The 19872-nt window shown below is 46.0% G+C and overlaps 1 protein-coding gene across 1 annotated transcript in view; it reads left to right on the forward strand.

Annotated features, from left to right (window-relative positions):
• Positions 1-19872, forward strand: part of loxhd1a (lipoxygenase homology PLAT domains 1a) — a gene marked incomplete at its 5' end in the record, with an annotated part of 56577 nt that overhangs the window by 22279 nt on the left and 14426 nt on the right. Inside the window, 22 exons of the mRNA XM_080476462.1 lie at positions 1681-1757; positions 1828-2024; positions 2685-2877; positions 2975-3135; positions 4495-4831; positions 4911-5062; positions 6194-6327; positions 8717-8865; positions 8941-9045; positions 9876-10004; positions 11805-11972; positions 12057-12238; positions 12325-12441; positions 13511-13673; positions 13773-13927; positions 15285-15494; positions 15704-15830; positions 16737-16945; positions 17153-17338; positions 17440-17567; positions 17713-17830; positions 19210-19387. Coding sequence (XP_080332588.1) covers positions 1681-1757; positions 1828-2024; positions 2685-2877; positions 2975-3135; positions 4495-4831; positions 4911-5062; positions 6194-6327; positions 8717-8865; positions 8941-9045; positions 9876-10004; positions 11805-11972; positions 12057-12238; positions 12325-12441; positions 13511-13673; positions 13773-13927; positions 15285-15494; positions 15704-15830; positions 16737-16945; positions 17153-17338; positions 17440-17567; positions 17713-17830; positions 19210-19387 — 3575 coding nt within the window. The remainder of the gene's footprint in view (positions 1-1680; positions 1758-1827; positions 2025-2684; positions 2878-2974; positions 3136-4494; positions 4832-4910; positions 5063-6193; positions 6328-8716; positions 8866-8940; positions 9046-9875; positions 10005-11804; positions 11973-12056; positions 12239-12324; positions 12442-13510; positions 13674-13772; positions 13928-15284; positions 15495-15703; positions 15831-16736; positions 16946-17152; positions 17339-17439; positions 17568-17712; positions 17831-19209; positions 19388-19872) is intronic.

Consider the following 19872-nt stretch of genomic DNA (forward strand, 5'->3'; position numbering starts at 1 on the left):
CACCACCTCTTGGTAAAAACACATTAATGAGGCAAAAACTGAAATCAGGGATTTTCACTGTGACCATTAAAACTATTTCTAAACTTGATCAAATCTTTACATTCAGATTAAGAGAAAAACAGACGGCACCTCCAGCACTAAGATTGGAGCCATGGCTCAGTACATGCTGGCCTTTCCTCCACAAACCCCAGTCTGGTTCCATCTCCTGCTAAAACACTACGTCAACGATGTGCTTTTTCTCATCCAGCACTTCTGTGCTCACCGATTTCTGAAGAGCGCTCATGGACTTCTCTGCATTGGGGAAATAACTCCTCACATAAACTGGCCGGCCACAGCAACCCTCCAGAAACTCAATGATCTCATCCACGGAATAAATACCAGCGTTCTGAGAGACACTGCCTTCAAGCGATGTAGTATCAGAGTCAATCTCCTCCTCTGAGTCCAGTTCTCCAGCCTCTGGAGCCGCCTGCTGCTCTGCTGTCTGACCACTCAGGGTCTGCAGTGCCTCCTCCATCTCCACACACTGCTCCATATCAGTCCTCACCTGGTCCTCAGTCACCTGGTCCTCAGTAACCTGCTCCTCAGTCACCTGGTCCTCAGTCACCTGGTCCTCAGTCACCTGGTCCTCAGTACCAGCCTCAGCTTTTCCTGCATTTTCTAGTACTTCATTTTTTTCCACACTTTCAGTTTCATTGTCATCCTCTTCCCTCATCACCGTTCTCTCCTGCACTCCCTCTGCCCTTCTCTCCTTCTGCACCGACTCAGCTTTAGAAACACCAGAGTCAGTAGCAGCAGAACCCCGAGGACCCCACGCACCCGCGGGGGCAGGGCCGGCAGGGCGACCCGCCGCCCCGGAGTCCCCCGGAGCCGCTTCAACGCTCGGCTCTCCGCTGTCAGTACTGCCGTCTCTCACAGCGTTTTGCTGCCGCGGACTAGCAATCATTTTCTGGCCCAGCCCTCCACACTCAGAAGAGTTTGCATACATCATATACACACCCTCCTCATGCTTCACACGGAATCGGAGAGTCCAGAAACATGAAGACCTGCCTCCGCAGAGACTGGACAACAGACCAACAGTACGGAAACCACTCGCAAACTCCGGACACGGTGATCCGTGTGGACGGTCCAGCCAGCGGGGACACCTGGATGAACTCATCGTTGATGACAACTCCGCTTTCGATTAAATCCGCCACACACTTTGGGTCCTTAAAAAACCCCACCACTGCCTTATTCAGTCTGGAAGCGTAGGTGAAGCTCTCACATCCGCCCCTCTCCCCAACCACCTGCAGCACCTGCAGCACGGTGGAGCGGGGCTGCGGCACCAACCGGACTCCATGTCTCAGCGACGCGGGAGACGTCTCAGAGGACGCCATCCCGGCATTGAGACACGGAAAAATGTTAAAACTACAGTAACAACACATGGAAGGATCATACAAAAACACACAGTCAGAAAAAGAAAACACAAACAAGCAAACTTTTGTTTTCAATAATAAATCGCTCTCTCTCAAACACACGTCCACACGTGACAGAAAGAAAGAAAGAACGAAAGAAAGAAAGAAAAAGAAGGATGGAGAGACAGTCAGCTCTCTGTTGTTTTCCCTGGTTTGTCTAAACGATCTGATCCAACTTCTCCTTTAGCTGTATTTGTCGATCACATGACCTGTTCACGCCATTCCTCAGGTGGCTGGACCGGAACGAGGATGACGGGCAGATCGTCCGCGAGTTGGTTCCAGCTGGAGACGGCGTGCGTCTATTCAGTGAGTAACAAGAGACACATGGGGACTGAGTTTTCACCACTTGAAAGTCTGCCGATCTCCTCCCGCTCAGACGTCGGCTACCACATCGCCATCAAGACGGGCAACGTGAACGGAGCCAGCTCCGACTCCAAGGTGTTTGTCAAGCTGTACGGCGAGAAGGGCGACACCAACAAGATGATCCTGGCCGTCTCCGACAACGACCTCAGGAACTACTTCGAGACGGGCCGCACGGACATCTTCACCATCGACACCTTCGACATTGGACAGGTCAGGTCTGCAGCATGCTCTTTGCTTTGGTCACGTTCTTGAACGTTTTCTGGACTTTGGTCGATCCATCATTATGTCCCAACTGTCACAATGTGCTAAAATAGCTTGTTCTGGAACCTCTGGGGCCTCGAACATTGTCCAATCCTCACCCAGCTTCTCTTGAAGGTGCAGCCTTGAACACATAGCGCCACCTGATGGCACAAGGAAATATCTCTTTTATTCTTTCAGCCATGAATCCCAGATGGTTGACCCGCACAGCCTCGAGGCCATTAGTTATGACGTACTGTGAATATTGTTGACGTGTGTTCGGGGGGTGTCTATGGCGGCGCTATGGTTTTCGTTATGCTAAACTGCCTCGTTCTGTGCCTGAACATGTTTAACAACTCACGAAATATGGCATAAAATTCAGAAATATGTAAAACCAGCAGATGGCGGTAGTGCAACTTCCCAGATGCTGTTATTAACTGCTGTTAAACCCAGATGGTGAAGAAGAAGAAGAAGAGCAGGGCAACATGGCTCCACAGCGCCACCTGGAAACGTAACGGAAAATATACATAAAGTCAATGGTGTCATATTCTGACGTACACGAACTTCATCATGCGGGCCCGTTCGTTGCTTCTTGCAGCTTGAATTCCGTTTTTCTGGCGAATGTGCTTGCAGATAAACCGTCTTTTGATTGGTCACACCAACGAGGGCCTGAGGGCCGGATGGTTCCTGGACAGCGTGCAGCTCTCGGTGCCGGTTCACGGGAAGCAGTACATGTTCCCCAGCCACCGCTGGCTCTGCAAGGATGAGGCCGATGGGAAAGTGGAGGTGGAGATCTATCCCAGCGAGATCCTGGACATTGAAAACTGTAAATCTCAAAGAGAAGCAGCGCAATAGTCTTCAAGTGCATCAGAATGAAGTTTGTATTATTCAAAGCTTATCCGTATATTTCTTTTCTATTTCAGTGATCAACTACGAAGTAACGGTGGTCACAGGTGACGTACGAGCTGGTGGAACCAACGCCAACGTCTTCTGTCAGATTTACGGCGACGACGGAAAAACAGAAGTCCTCCCGCTGAAAAGCCGCTCCAACAACTTTGAACGAGGAACCACGGAAATCTTCAAGGTTCCTTTAAGCTTCAACACTCTGGAGAGTCTGTGCTGCTGTTTTTAACCAATGTCCCATTTACACAACATCTAAACTGACAAAGCGCCGTCTCTTCCCCATTTCCAGGGAGACGGAGGTGGAACATTTTCAAAAAGTTGCGTTTTCAGTGGCTCCGTTGTTGTGTAAACGGGGCCTGAATCTTTAATGAAATCCTTTTTATTCCCAAGGATTTCGTTTCGGCTCCAGTTTAAATCCTCATTGTGGACCGCAGAGTCTCATTCAAAGAGTAAAGTTTAATTTGAAGAGCCTGGATTTATTTTTAAAAGTTTGTGTCTGAATTAAAAAGTCCTTGTATTGTTCAAAGAGGTCGAGTGACATACGAAGAGCCAATCATTTTATGTTACAAGCGCTAATTTCTGGTTGTAACATAAAATTATAAGGTGGCGTTTGCATTTTCTCCCACACTCTTTTTGCAGCACTTTTCATTTTAAAAAAGTTTCTTCAAAACGACGTCTGTTTACACAGGAGTGGCAGAAACACTGAAAATGATGTAGATAGTGTGTTGGGCCACTAGTGGGTTCTATTTGATCATGAAATCACACACACAATAGACTTTATACAAGGTTTCTGGACCAAGGAGACCATGTGAACGTGTTGAAAAGCTGGATGATATGACACATTTAAACTCTTAGTCCAGGTTTGGTTTGGAAAGTCCGGTCCAGTTTCCAGGTGTAGCTTCACACATCAGCGTCTGCTTTAGAGAGCGAGAGAGTTTAGCTATAGATTAAAGTTCTCCTGTCCTCCAGCTGTTCTCCTCCTCCTCCTGGTCTGGTCGCTCCAGAAACCTTCAGTATTCTAAGTTTCTAGCTCCTCCTTGATTTTCCTCCATTTGAATCTTGGATCATAGGAGCTGCATTCAGAATCTGCTGTGTCTGTGTGAGCTGGACTGGCTCCGCCCACACATGCCCATCTTGGGAAGAGGAGGAAGTACTTCCTCTCGTGGTGCCATGTGCCAGAGCAAAGCTGCCTAATTGTGGGAGGAGTCAAAGGGAGGGCCTACCTTGATTGGGATTGGCTAAACCCCCGATGACACTATATAGGGTTTGATTTCTGATTGGCTGGTTGGAGCAACACACTTTTTATAACCTGAAACAAGCCAGAGAGAGAGAGGACAGACTGTCTTCACTTCTGGGGCATCAGTCCAGGTATGGGGACCATTAGAACTGTTGGAGAACCTTTAGGAAGTGGATTTAGCAGAATATGAGCCTTTAAGAAGTTTTTTCTTTTTTTCATATTTTCTTCAAGACGAAGCTAAAAGGTTGATCTTCATGGTTTGTGATTGTTGTTTTGGAACTTTTCTCTTCCTCCTTTTCCCAGATTGAAGCTCAAGATGTGGGTAAGATCTACAAGATGCGCATCTACCACGACGGCAGAGGCATCGGCGACGGCTGGTTCCTGGAGACGGTGGACGTCAAGCGGCTGACGACGGCCATGGTCCAGGTGGAGGTGAAGAAGCAGGAGGCTCCCAAGAAGGACAAGAAGAAGGACAAGAAGAAGAAGAAGAAGGAGGAGGAGGAGGAGGTGGAGATGGTGGAGGAGCTGCAGGAGGTGGTGGAGACTTTCAGGTTCCCCTGCAGCCGCTGGCTGGCCAAAGACGAGGAGGACAGCGAGATCGTGGTGGAGTTGTTGACGGAGGACAACGAGGACCTGGAGAGTGAGCGGAGACCGGTCAACCACAAATTCAGCAAAATGCCGCTGCGTGCAATTTGGTAACGTCATCGGCTTTGTTTCAGTGAATTCCTATGAGGTTCACGTGTTCACTGGGACGATGTTCGGCGCCGGGACGGACGCCAACGTCTTCATAAACGTCTATGGAGAGACGGGGGACACGGGGGAACGTCGGCTCAGGAAGTCCAACAACCTGAACAAGTTCGAGAAGGGCCGGGTGAGTTCCACCGGATGATCCCTGCCATTGTCTGTCAGCTCCAGGTCCCAGGACAGGTGTGTGAGCTGCTCAGAGTTAAACCGCTCAGTTCCCAGGTGGAGTTTGTGTTTCCTCCCAAACTCAGGTTTTCTCTGCCTTTCTGTTTCTGAAAAGTTTCTGGAAAACGTTGAAAAATGCGTTTACACAAACAGCAGAAGCACTGAAAACGATGTAGTGAGCATGTCAGTCCACTAGTTGGCGCTATTGGTTGTATTTAATAATTAAACCACACACACACACAGCAGAGAACATGTCATTCTATGAACTATAAGCATGTGCAGTGCAATGTTTCTGAAAAGTTGCATTTACCACCTTTTCCACTGAGAATTTTGAAAAAGCTGCGTTTCCCTCCATTTCTGTGGAGCACATGTGCAGTAGCAACATCTCTGCAGTTGATCCCGAGACAAAGCCTGAACATTTTCAAAAAGTTGCGTTTTCCCGTGTTTCCATGAAGACGGAGCATTTTCAAGAAGTTACATTTTCAAAGAGTTGTGTTTTCCTCCCGTTTCCATGGAGATGGAGAGTTAAAAAGTGGCGCATTGAAGCAGAAGAAGCATTTCCTACAGTGCGCATGTGCAGTAGCAACATCTCTGCAGTTGATTCCGAGACAAAGCCTGAACATTTTCAAAAAGTTGCGCTATCCCGCTGTTTGCACGGCGACGGAGTCAGAGTGTTTTCAAAAAGCTCCATGTTTTTTTTAAAATGTTCAGTTGTTTTCAGCGGCTCTGAGCGCCGTTGTCGTGTAAACAAGCCATGATTCCATTTGTAGGTTCAATAAAATCTCAAAACAAATCAACACTGTAACGTCTGTGTTCCTTTGCTGTAATCTAATACATTGTAATATATTACATTGTACTCTATTGTATTTCTCTAATCTGCTCCCGGTGCTGAGATTGTTATCATTGATACCGTTTTCCCGTCAAACAAAGCAGCGTGCTGGTTGAATAAAGATCAAGTAAATAAGTGATGAGGCTCCGGCGGCCCGCCGGCCTGAGTGACGTTTCCCGCCCTTTCTTTTCTTTCCCGCTCTTTCTTTTCGTTCCCGCTCTTTCTTTTCTTTCCCTCCCTTTCTGTCGCCGGCATGCGACTCAGGAGGACGTTTTCAGCATCGCTGCCATTGACCTGGGGATCCTAAAGAAGCTGAGGATCCGACACGACAACAGCCAGGCCGGCGCCGGCTGGTTTCTGGACCGGGTGGAGATCATGGACAACAGGGACGACGCCACGTGAGTCCGTCCAACTGAGAAGATAAAATACGTTTCACTCATTTGTATAAAATTACCGTCCAACAAAACATCTTGCATTTAGTCACACGAAACAGTCAGAATAGACACACATGAATGAATGAATGAAGCTGTAGAGCCACGTCCTTCCACTGCCATGTCAGTAGAGCCATCCTTTAAATGTCAAAATACCTTTTAAAGCCCATTTTAATCCCAGACGGCACACATGTGCACATGTGTAAAATACACTGACAATCGAGCTCTAATTGATCATTCTTTCTGAAAGGATGTATCAATCAATCAGTCAGTCAGTCAGTCAGTCAGTCAGTCAGTCAGTCAGTCAGTCAGTCAGTCAGTCAGTCAACCAACCAACCAACCAACCAACCAACCAACCAACCAACCAACCAACCAACCAACCAACCAACCAACCAACCAACCAACCAGTCAGTCAGTCAGTCAGTCAGTCAGTCAGTCAGTCAGTCAGTCAGTCAGTCAGTCAGTCAGTCAGTCAGTCAGTCAGTCAGTCAGTCAGTCAGTCAGTCAGTCAGTCAGTCAGCCAGCCAGCCAGCCAACCAACCAACCAGCCAACCAACCAACCAACCAACCAACCAACCAACCAACCAACCAACCAACCAACCAACCAACCAACCAACCAATCCTTCCCAGTGCTTCCCAGTAAAATCAGACAAAAAAATTGAATAAAAGGAATTAAAAGAAAACAATAACAAAACATAACAGTATATAAAAAATTCAATAAAATAAAATACAATACAATGTCATTCAGTACAATAAAATGAAATGAAATACATATCACAATATTACTCAGTAGAAATATAGGAATCCAAATATGACTTACTATTTGGCCTAAATATTCAAAAGTCATCGGTCTCAACATAAAAGTTATGATCCTCATCACTTGTCAGATTATAGAAGAATAGAGCTCCAGTTTCTGTGTTTTATCACGACTCACAAATCATCTATCAGATTAAATTGTTGCCAAAAACAGGAAGTAACCAAATATGGTCATTTGCTCTACAAAATGTTAAATAGTCGTATTGATATGATTTCTAATATTTCCATATGTTTCACACTCATAGAAATTGATCTAGAAATACATTTATAAGACGTGCGCACGCACGCACGCACGCACGCACGCACGCACGCACGCACGCACGCACGCACGCACACACCACTTGTAAATAAATGAATATACATATCTATATATATAGATATGTATATTGTACAAATACATATGAAATAAATGTACATTTGTGCCTATCTAGACATAGACACTTATCGACATACACATAGAAATACACACATAACACTTTTGTCTAAATAAGCATTTACCAAAACAACAACAGCAATCCTATATTTATATGTATTGGTTCTGGATCGGAGACCAGCTTTCTTATTTTAAAATATTTCGTTTGTTTTTGCACATAGAGGTGATTCTCTGCTGGTCTCAGTTGGTTATAAACAGGACACGGTATTATAAGTATTATTACTATTATCAGTATTATTAGTATTATTACTATTATCAGTATTATCATTATTATTAGTTTTGGTATTATTAATATTGTTATTATTATCAGTAGCATTACTATTATTAGTATTATCATTATTATTAGTATTATTACTATTATCAGTTTTATGATAGGGTATCAGTATTATCAGTATTATCATTACTATAAGTATTATTGCTATTATCAGTAATATTGCTATTATTATTATTATTATTATTATTATTATTATTATTATTATTATTATTATTAGCATTATTAGCATTATTATTAGTATTATCAGTATTTTTCAGCATTATCTTTAATATTAGTATTATCAGTATTAGTATTATCAGTATTTTCAGTATTATTAGTATTTTCAGTATTAGTATTATCAGTATTTTCAGTATTATCAGTATTATCAGTATTAGTATTATCAGTATTATCTTTAATATTAGTATTATCAGTATTATCAGTATTATCAGCATTAGTATTATCAGTATTATCAGTGTTTTCAGTATTATCAGTATTATCAGCATTAGTATTATCTGTATTATTAGTGTTTTCAGTATTTTCAGTATTATCAGTATTATCAGTGTTTTCAGTATTTTCAGTATTATCAGCATTAGTATTATCAGTATTATCAGAATTTTCAGTATTATCAGCATTAGTATTATCAGTATTATCAGTATTATCAGTATTATCAGTATTATCAGTGTTTTCAGTATTTTCAGTATTATCAGTATTAGTATTATCAGTATTATCAGTATTTTCAGTATTATCAGTACTATCAGTATTATTAGTGTTTTCAGTATTTTCAGTATTATTAGTATTATCAGTCTTTTCAGGATAATAGTATTAATCATTTTATTGTGACGTTGACGATCCAGGTACTTCTTTCCATGTAAGCGCTGGCTCGCTGTGGACGAGGACGACGGCCAGTTGGCCCGCGAGCTGGTTCCAGTGGACGAGGCCTTCATGAAGAAGGGCGACGATGACGATGACGACTCCGAGGCGACGCTGGGCCTGGAGCAGAAAGGTGAGAGGTCAAAGGTCAGTGGCTCTCCCCGACTCCTCACTGACTCCTCTGACTCGGCTTCCTCTCCCGTCACAGCCATGACCACCACCTACATCGTCACCATCAAAACGGGCGACAAGAAGTACGCCGGGACGGACGCCGACGTCTTCATGATCCTGTACGGCGCCAAAGACGACACAGGTTGACGGTTCAATTTCACCTTCTTCCAATCGATCAATACATCAAGTCTGCCTCCAGAACGCTGCTCCAGAAAGAGTAGAAACTATCATTCATTGTTCTGCCTTATTTAGGTTAAATCCTTTGATACTTTACTTCTTACCAAAATGATCAGGTGCTTAATAACAACCAGGATTCAAACCCTTTTACTGCCCGTTTGAATTTAAATAGTAGTTCAAAGAAATGTCAAATTAATATTCATTGATTAATCTGAGTACAAATACTAGTATTGCTCAACTATTTCAATTGTTCGAGAACGAGGTTTGGTGCTGATCTCAGTGGCAAAAATGACGTATTTAGAATAGAAATACTTTATATCAATCCCACCGCGAAGTTCTTTACAGTGTTGCTGTGATTCTCAATACAAAACGAAATAACAGAAAATAAATACAATCTGAATGAAAATGTAAATATGAAATATGTGAAATGTAGAATCGCTGTGTTTTTGTCAACAAATACAACAATAACAATCAGAATCATAATAGCGCCAATAATAAAAACAATAGTATTAATGATGAACAGCAATAATCAGAATCATCATAATGATAACAATAATAATAGAGAATATTTATATTAATAATATAACAACAGAAAAAACATCATCCTCATCACTATAACGAAATGATAAAAACAATACAAACGACAACGCTAAAAGCATCAACAATAAGAACAACAGTACTGATAATAATTTCATAGCAGTTTTTTAAGTGACGGATGTAACTGAAGTAGGCGATGGTGAGTCGAACTACGTCTGTAGTTCAGTTACAACAAGAGTTTCCTTCTCATCACTGCAGGTTTGATCAACCTGAAGGCTTCAAAGACTCACAGAAACAAGTTTGAACGAGGTTTGATAGACGAGTTCACGGTGGAGGCCGTCGACATCGGCCCTCTGAGGAAGCTGCGCATCGCACACAACAACTGTGGTAGGTGACGACGCACTGCTGAGCCTGGACTGACAGATGTTGCTAAAGCTCCAGATGTTGGTGAAGCTCCAGATGTTGAAGCTCTAGATGTTAGTGAAGCTCCAGATGTTGGTGAGGTTCGAGATGTTAGTGTAGCTCCAGATGTTGGTATAGCTCCAGATGTCGGTGAATCTCCAGATGTTAGTGAAGCTCCGATGTTAGTGAAGCTCCGATGTTAGTGAAGCTCCAGATGTTGGTATAGCTCCAGATGTCGGTGAATCTCCAGATGTTAGTGAAGCTCCGATGTTAGTGAAGCTCCAGATGTTGGTATAGCTCCAGATGTTGCTAAAGCTCCAGATGTTAGTGAAGCTCCAGATGTTGCTAAAGCTCCAGATGTTAGTGAAGCTCCGATGTTAGTGAAGTTCCATATGTTAGTGAAGCTCCAGATGTTATTGGAGCTTGTGATGTTGGTGAGTCTCCAGATGTTAGTTAAGTTCCAGATGTTAGTGAAGCTCCAGATGTTGGTGAATCTTCAGATGTTATTGGAGCTCCAGATGTTGGTGAAAGTCCAGATGTTAGTGAAGCTCCAGGTGTTGGTGAATCTCCAGATGTTATTGGAGCTTGTGATGTTGGTGAGTCTCCAGATGTTAGTTAAGTTCCAGATGTTAGTGAAGCTCCAGATGTTGGCGGAGTTCCAGATGTTAGTGAAGCTCCAGATGTTGGTGAATCTTCAGATGTTATTGGAGCTCCAGATGTTGGTGAAAGTCCAGATGTTAGTGAAGCTCCAGGTGTTGGTGAAGCTCCAGGTGTTGGTGAATCTCCAGATGTTACCGGAGCTCCATATGTTGCTTTAACTCCAGATGTTGGTGAAGCTCCAACTATTGGTGAAGCTCCAGATGTTGGTTAAGCTCCAGATGTTAGTGAAGCTCCAGATGTTGGTATAGCTCCAGATGTCGGTGAATCTCCAGATGTTATTGGAGCTCCAGATGTTGGTGAGTCTCCAGATGTTAGTTAAGTTCCAGATGTTAGTGAAGCTCCAGATGTTGGCAGAGTTCCAGAAGTTATTGGAGCTCCAGATGTTGGTGAAGCTTCCAGATGTTGTTGAATCTCCAGATGTTACTGGAGCTCCAGATGTTGCTTTAGTGCCACATGTTGGTGAAGCTCCAGATTTTGGTGAAGCTCCAGCTGGTACTGGAGCTCCAGATGTTAGTGAAGCCCCAGATGTTGGTGAAGCTCCAGATGTTACTGGAGCTCCAGCTGTTGGTGAAGCTCCAGATGTTTGTGAAGCTTGCAGATGTTGGTGAAGCTCCGGATGTTACTGGAGCTCCAGCTGTTGGTGAAGCTTGCAGATGTTGGTGAAGCTCCAGATGTTACTGGAGCTCCAGCTGTTGGTGAAGCTCCAGCTGGTACTGGAGCTCCAGATGTTAGTGAAGCTCCAGATGTTTGTGAAGCCCCAGAAGTTGGGGAATCTCCAGATGTTAGTAAAGCTCCAGATGTTGGTGAAGCTCCAGATGTTTGTGAAGCTTGCAGATGTTGGTGAAGCTCCGGATGTTACTGGAGCTCCAGCTGTTGGTGAAGCTCCAGATGTTATTGGAGCTCCAGCTGTTGGTGAAGCTTGCAGATGTTGGTGAAGCTCCAGATGTTATTGGAGCTCCAGCTGTTGGTGAAGCTTGCAGATGTTGGTGAAGCTCCAGCTGGTACTGGAGCTCCAGATGTTAGTGAAGCTCCAGATGTTTGTGAAGCCCCAGATATTGGGGAATCTCCAGATGTTAGTACAGCTCCAGATGTTATTGGAGCTCCAGATGTTGCTCTGTGTTTCAGGTGGAGGCTCGGCCGGCTGGTTCCTGGACTGGGTGGAGATCGATGCCAAGTCTCTGGGGCAGAAGCTGCGCTTCCCGTGCGGCCGCTGGCTGGACCGCGGCGAGGACGACGGCGCCATCGTCAGAGATCTTTTCCCAAACCTGCTCCAGACGGAGTTCTATACTCCGTGTACGTCCCACTTCCTCTTCATCACTGCCACATGAAGACATGATGATGATGATGGTGGTGAATGACGGAGGTTTTCTCTCGCAGTCGTTCCTTACGAGATTAAAACCTTCACGAGCGACGTGTTCGGCGCGGGAACGGACGCAGACGTGTCCATCGTCTTGTACGGCCGCGATGCCGCCTGCAGCCAGCAGAAGTCGCTGTGCGTCAACAAAAGGGAGCGCAGGATGTACTTCGAGCGCGGGGCGGAGGACATGTTCATCGTGGAGGTACGGAGGCGTTACCCAGGTCCTTCCTCCTTCACAGCAGCAACGCCCGACACATCGCTGACTCAGCGGTTTGCATCTCCCTGCAGCTGGAAGACGTGGGCGACGTCATCGAGAAGATTCGAATCGGCCACGACAACGGCGGCGTGAACCCGGGCTGGCATCTGGACCGGGTGGAGATCCGCCGTCTGCTCAGGAAGGGCAAGGTGCTGGAAGCAGTGGAGAACTCCAACTCCCACAATGCATCACTCTAAAGTCACTAAACCTTTTCACTCCCTTTATTCTTTTCGTCCTGTTCTTTTTTCTTTTCAGTTTTCTTTTTCCCCTCCTTTTTTCCCTTTCTCCTTTTTTCTGTTTTTCCCATTTTGGGCATTCATTTATAATACTGGAACATTTTCACACAGATTTTTGATTTTTTTAAATCGCTGCAGCTCAACAGGGCCTCGGCTCAAGCTAAAGCTTATGTTTGACAATCCCTTAAAAATCTATGATGTCACTCTTAACGCCAATAACATTAAAGCGAAAAACAGGAAAACTTACAAAACACAACAAAAACTTACTGTAATTTATTCTTCTTAAACATTTCGATTTCAGTCATTTTGCTTTGTAACCGTTAATTATTTTTACCTTTCAATGTTATTTTGAAAGACAACATTTACACAATTTCCAATCGTTGCTGATTCCATCCCATAATATAACTCCCAAAACAGAAACATCTGTATTCAACATTAGTTCTCATCAAGCTCTTTGAAAGCCACTCAATCCTCTGGAACTATAATGATTTCTTATACAAATAAATACAAAAATGTGATTGTTGCATTAAAGAACAGCAGCTGAATGAACCCATCAGACCTTCGTATGTCTTCACCTCCACAGTCATCCTGGTTTTCCATCTTCCTGCAGCTGAAAGGCTCAATAAACAAAGTGACTGTTTGGCCAGTAGGGGGAGTCGTTCTCCTCATTAAATGTCCTGCTGAGCGCGAGGGTTGTTGTTTGGCCAGTAGGGGGAGTCGTTCTCCTCATTAAATGTACTGCTGAGCACGAGGGTTGATGTTTGGCCAGTAGGGGGAGTCGTTCTCCTGATTAAACACCCTGCTGAGCGCGAGGGTTGATGTTTGGCCAGTAGGGGGAGTCGTTCTCCTGATTAAACACCCTGCTGAGCGCGAGGGTTGATGTTTGGCCAGTAGGGGGAGTCGTTCTCCTCAGTAAACGTCCTGCTGAGTGCGAGGGTTGATGTTTGCTGCTCTCATCTGAAAGAAGGTTGAATGTCGGCAGGGCTCAGAGACCATCATCTTCCCCTGCGAGCGCTGGCTGGCCAAGTCTGAGGACGATGGCGAGACGGTGAGGGAGCTGGTTCCCTCTGACATCATCACTGAGAAACTGTCCCGAGACGGCAGCCTGAAGGTGACGGAGGTGGAGGTGGAGGACGCCCTGGAGAGTACGTCATAAAAGCACCTGCAGCATCTGTCCGGAGCTTGGGCTCAGACGCTGGTGAAGGTCCTGAGGCTGTAAACCCCCTCATGTGTTGGCCTTGCAGCTCACACCTACAGCGTGACGGTGACGACCGGCGACATGAACGGCGCCGGCACCGACGCCAACGTCTTCCTGACCATCTACGGCGACTTGGGGGACACCGGCGAGAGGAAGCTGAGCAAGTCGGAGACCAACAACAACAAGTTTGAGCGAGGATCCGTGAGAAAAGCTTTCACTCTGTGTCACACTTCATTCATCCACAATCTGTCCTTCTGAGAAGGACTCGCTCTGCTGCTCGCTCTGCTTGTCGCCCTGCTTGTCGCCCTGCTTGTCGCCCTGCTTGTCGCCCTGCTTGTCGCCCTGCTTGTCGCTCTGCTTGTCGCCCTGCTTGTCGCCCTGCTTCTCGCCCTGCTTGTCGCCCTGCTTCTCGCCCTGCTTGTCGCCCTGCTTGTCGCCCTGCTTGCTCTGCTTGTCGCTCTGCTTGTCGCTCTGCTTGTCGCCCTGCTTGTCGCCCTGCTTGTCGCCCTGCTTGTCGCCCTGCTTGTCGCCTTGCATCTCGCCCTGCTTCTCGCCCTGCTTGTCGCCCTGCTTGTCGCCCTGCTTGTCGCCCTGCTTGTCGCCCTGCTGCTCGCCCTGCTTCTCGCCCTGCTTGTCGCTCTGCTTGTCGCCCTGCTGCTCGCCCTGCTGCTCGCCCTGCTGCTCGCCCTGCTGCTCGCCCTGCTGCTCGCCCTGCTGCTCGCCCTGCTGCTCGCCCTGCTGCTCGCTCTGCTTCGTCCACAAGAACCCAAACCTCTTCTCCGTTTGGCCGAACCGGTTAAATCACTTAAAAAAACTAAATCATCAACATGTAATGTCGTTAAGTTATTTCTCCTTAAACTAAAGCAGGCGTGTTTTCTTTAACTCACTCTTTTTCCCTCTTTTCTTTCTTGTCTCTTTTTTGGTTTTCCTTCTTTTTCTCTGACTCTTTTTTACACTTTTTTCGCTTTCTTTTTTCCTTTTCATTCTTTTTCTAATTTTCTTCTTCCCCTCTCTTTTTCCTTTTTTATTTCTTTTATCTATTTTTCTCACTTTTCTTTTCCCCCCCTTATGGTTTTGAAGTTCATGCTTTCACTCTGCTTCTCTCATTGAAAAAGTGCGACTCCTAGTGGACAAATAGCGTAAATAGCCTTTATATAGAATTTTTTTAAAAGTTGCAGTTAATCCCTTTAAAGTCCTGCTAGATTGACTTATTTAGATTATCTCGCTGTAAAGAAAGACAGAAAGCCCCTGAAAGGTAGAAAGTTTAGTGTTTCTCAGGAAAATGTCTCCGAAGGTGGAACCTTTTGAAAACATTCCGACTTGGTCTCGGTGAAGACTGGCGGAAAACTGGCTTTATAAACACTTAGACTCCGTCTCCATGGAAACGGGGGAAAACACCAAAAATAAGTCTTTTTTTTTAAACACTCAAAAGGCGTCTATCTCACAAAAACAGAAGATATTTATGTTTGTGTTCCAACCATCAAGGGTTAATTGTTGCATGTTGACAGAAAAGCCGTTCGTCAGTTCACCTTCATGTGAGAGTTGCTTCCTCCTCCAGGTGGACAAGTTCACCATAGAGGCAGTAGACCTGGGCCAGGTCTTCAGGATCAAAATCCGCCATGATAACAGCCTGGTGAGTCCGGACTGGTACCTGGACCAGGTGGAGGTGGTGGACCAGGACACAGAGGAGGTCTTCCTCTTCCTGTGTGAGCGCTGGCTCTCCAGGAAGAGGGAGGACCGGCGCATCCAGAGGATCTTCTACGTCAAGGTACCAGCAAACACCCAGCAAGTCTTTATGTATGAAGAAAATTCAAGATGGGAGACCAGGAGGTGTTAGAACATGAGGAAAAATGATCAGCACGATGTGGTTCAAAGGACAGTCCATTGATTTTGTAGTGAAGTTTCTTATTTATTGAGTTTATTTCCTCGATTTCTAATTGGTCGTGGTCGCTCCTCTGTGTTGTCGTGGCGCTCTAGGGTTACGATGGCGTGCGCGAAGGCCTGAGCAGTAAAAAGTCGTCGGCTCCGACTCTGAAGAGCGTCGACAGCAACATGAACAAAAAGAGCAAGAAGAAGGAAAAGGAAGAGGAAGTGCAGCTCCCGAGTGAGAAAGACATCCGTTTCTAACGTGCACGACTCAGAACCAACACAAATACCGATACCAGTGTCAGTATCGGGTCCCATATTGGGTCCGATACCAAGTTACACCAGCAACTTAGGTCCTGTTCACACGACAACCAGTGTAAGTAGTTGTATCAGTACTTGGTATTGACAAGTAGCCACAGGTTAGTACTTGTACTCGTCCCTACTTATTACCTTCGACAACAAAAAGTTGGGCGAGAAGGTTATGTTTCCACCTGCGTGTATTTATTGGTATATATCTATGTATTTTACCAACTTTTCACAAGACTACAGAGCAGAATTACATGAAACCTTCAGGGATGAGTTGTCATCATCCAAGGAGCAATCTATTAGATTTTGGGACGTTAACGACTAACCCAGGGGTGTCAAACTCAAATCCTGGAGTACCACAGCCCTGCATGTTCTCCATGTCTCCCTGCTTCAACAGGCTGATTGCAATGAGTGGCTCGTTGCCTGGCTTTGTGCTGAACGTGGCGATGAACCATCAGGACATTCAGGGGAGGGAGACGTGGAAAACATGCAGGGCTGCGGTCCTCCAGGATCTGAGTTTGAGACCTCTGGTCAAACAGTTTCTGAATAAATCCCCAAAAACTGTGAAAAACTGTCCCACATAAAGAGGATGAGAGAGGCACCTCATGGAGGAGATCAAAGGAGATCAACGTCTGTTGCTATGGAGACGCTCCCTGCTCAGTGTTTCACAGTGATGTAGCTACCTGACAGGCTAGTTAGCATCAATATGAGCTAACGGCTATCATGCTGGTGATGCTAACTCGGTTCCTCAAACAAATGTGGTGTTGGTGAAGGTCTGCGCTCTACCGAGTGTAGCTCTAGTTGATGACCTAATGAACGGCGTGTCCTTCCTGAGCAGGTATCCCGTATCACATGACCATCAGCACCGGGCTGGAGCGAGACGCCGGCACCGCCAGCAGGGCGTACGTCATCATCATCGGCACCAACCACAGCCAGACGGAGCGGTTGTGGCTCGACCTGCCGGACGGCCGCCGGGGCTTCCAGGCCGGATCGCTGGAGAGCTTCCAGTGTCACGGCGCCGACATGGGCGAGATCAAGAAGGTGGAGGTGAGGGAGCGTGTAGCACACACACACACACACACACACACACACACACACACACACACACACACACACACACACACACACACACACACACACACACACACACACACACACACACACACACACACACACACACACACACACACACACACTCTTTGTACATAGTGTTGCTGTTTATGTTTAAGTGATGGTTCTGCCCGCCACCTGCAGCTCGGCCATGACGGCGCCACACCAGAGAGCTGCTGGTTGGTCGATGAGCTGGCCGTTGCCGTGCCAACCAAAGGAGTCAAATACATCTTTGCTTGCAAGTGCTGGCTGGCCAAAGACCGAGGAGACGGACTGACGGCCAGGGTGTTCAACGTGCTGGACGCAGAGAACATTTCCATCTCTCAGAAGGTACGGATCTGCTGAATGGCTCCATGTTTCATCGTTTGACGGCTTCAGGATGAATTAAAGAGAAGCAGAAGGTTCAGGACGTCGTTGTGTTTGGATGTCAGGTCATCTACGAGGTGACGGTGGTGACGGGGGACATGCAGGACGCAGGAACCGACACTCAGATCTTCATGTCGGTGTTCGGAGTCAATGGCAGCACGGAGGAGATGCTGCTTCCCAAGAACGAAGACAGGTGGGCCAATGCGCCGAAGAAAGCACCGGGAGGTGTGGCGCGGGGGAAGGGTGGCGGGGGGAAGTGTGGCGGATGTGAAGGGTGACGGGGGGGAAGGGTGGCGAGGGAAAAGGTGATGTGTGACGCTGCGGCGAAAATGTCTCAGGTTCGAGCGCGGGCAGGAAGACACTTTCAACATGGAGATCGATGACGTGGCCCCGCTGAGGAAGATGAGGCTGAGAGTGGACGGCTCCGGGAGTCGACCCGACTGGTTCCTCGATAAGGTCAGCTCAAAGGTTACTCAATCCACCAGTGGCAGCAGTTTGTGGTTCAGTGTCTTATTCAAGGACAAGTGGACAGATCGGGAATCGAACCTGCAAGCGTCTGTTTGGGGTCTGTTAAAGTTCTCCACCAGATTCCACACAGGAAAAGTTAAAAGTTTTAGGATCCAGTTGTAGCTGTTGATGTTCATCTCGACTACAAAACCTTTCTGAAGGAAACTCCTCGTCACACTCAGAAGAACTTGTAATAATTTCTTTTTTTCACTCTGAATCGGTCAAATGTTGATATTCTGGCTGGAGCTGCCGCCTCACCATCTTTGACAGAATCCCTTGCGGCAAGTGTCCTAAAATGGCGTCAGCCAGGAAACATCAGCAGTTTGATGGATCTAGAGCCTCGTGTTCTGGATCGTTTGCTCGCTGTGTTGAAATCCCACCGAATAAATATGACGAAGAGCGAATAGAGTGTCGGACTGAACGCTTCCCAGAGAAAAGGACCTGAAACCTGCACAGTGTAACAACAACATGTCCATCAGTCAAGACTTTTTATTATAGTTTATCACCAACGAGGAGAATTAATATCATGATGAAAGTTGGTGTAAGTAACTAAGTAAAGTATATTTATAAAGTGCAGTGCAATTAAACAGAACATACAAATTTCATAAAATACAGTAAAAGTGAGAGAAGTATTTAGTTAAAAGCTTTCTTATATAAAAACGTCTTCAAGTGCATTTTAAAGGAACTTTAGGAATCGAGCGTGCGGAGGGACAGGGGCAAGTCGTTCTATAGCCCCGGGGGGCTCCAGCCTGATGTTTCACCTGATGTTTCACTCACACACCAGACACAGGCAATGAAATGACCAAACTAAAGAATTCATGCTTTTCTTTCTGTTAAGAAAACTCCATTTTATGTCAGTACCTAAATAGGAGAACTTATGACTAAAAGATTTTTCTACTTAACACCAAATACACATTTTCTGGAGAAAAAAAACAAAAGTAGTAAACATAATCGACATTGTTTTAGGTTGTGTTTCCATGACAACTCCTCAGATGAAAGCACATCATTTTTACCGTCTCATTTCAGCAGTGTTCTGAAAACCATGCCCGTTTCCACGGAAACAGCAGAAACGCTGTAAACAACGTGGCTATCGTGTCGTGTAAACCCGAAACACAGCGACGGTTTTAAAACCGTTGTTGTGTAAACGTGGCTTTGAAGCAGCTACAGAAACAAATGTCCAATCTTCTGTTTCCCCGCCGGTCCAGGAAATGTGTTGTTTCATCTGAGATAGGACGTCTTCAAGGCATGAGGCGATTATTAATGTGAAGGAAAGTAGAAGTGAGATTCCCTCCCAGTGCGTGGCTCTGCTCTGCTCTGCTCCGGGGCAGGTGCTCATGCGTCAGCTGGGCGAGGACCAGGACTGGGTGTTCTCCTACGAGGACTGGCTGTCCAGGACCCGGGGGCCCAGGAGGACCCTGGTCTGCGAGATGGCGGCGGAGGTGGACGACCAGGTGATGGTGGAGCTCACCACCTACATCCTCCAGGTGAAGACCAGCGACGTGGCAGGTGAGGGAGCAGCTTTTATTTTGACCCGGGCTGTTAAATGTGACAATGCCTCTTTAGAGAAAAAACACCGGGGGATTGTTCATGTTCACACATGAGATACGACATAGGAAAGTAAAACAGACGGGTCCAGTCTGCTGAAGCACGACGGTGCTCAGAGACACTGGAAACGCAAAATGCAACTGCAAATGCACCAATCCCACTGTCTCCTTGGAAAGGGGGAAAACGCTCCATCTCTGTGGAAAGGAGGAGAAAAACTCAGGAAAAAAAATTCACTTTTTGAAAACGCTCCATCTCCATGGCAGCGAAGGTGAAATGCAAGTTTTTGGAAAAAAAACCACCATCACCATACAGACATGGGGAAAACGCAACTTTTCAAAAGCACTACTACTCCGTCTCTTTGGAAACACAAAAAATATCCCACAACTTTTTGAAAAAAAACAAAAAAAACAACCTCCATCTCGCACTCCATGGAAACGTGGGAAAAT

This window comes from Lipophrys pholis (assembly GCF_963383615.2).
Source record: "Lipophrys pholis genome assembly, chromosome: 12".
In the NCBI taxonomy this organism is placed as follows: domain Eukaryota; kingdom Metazoa; phylum Chordata; class Actinopteri; order Blenniiformes; family Blenniidae; genus Lipophrys; species Lipophrys pholis.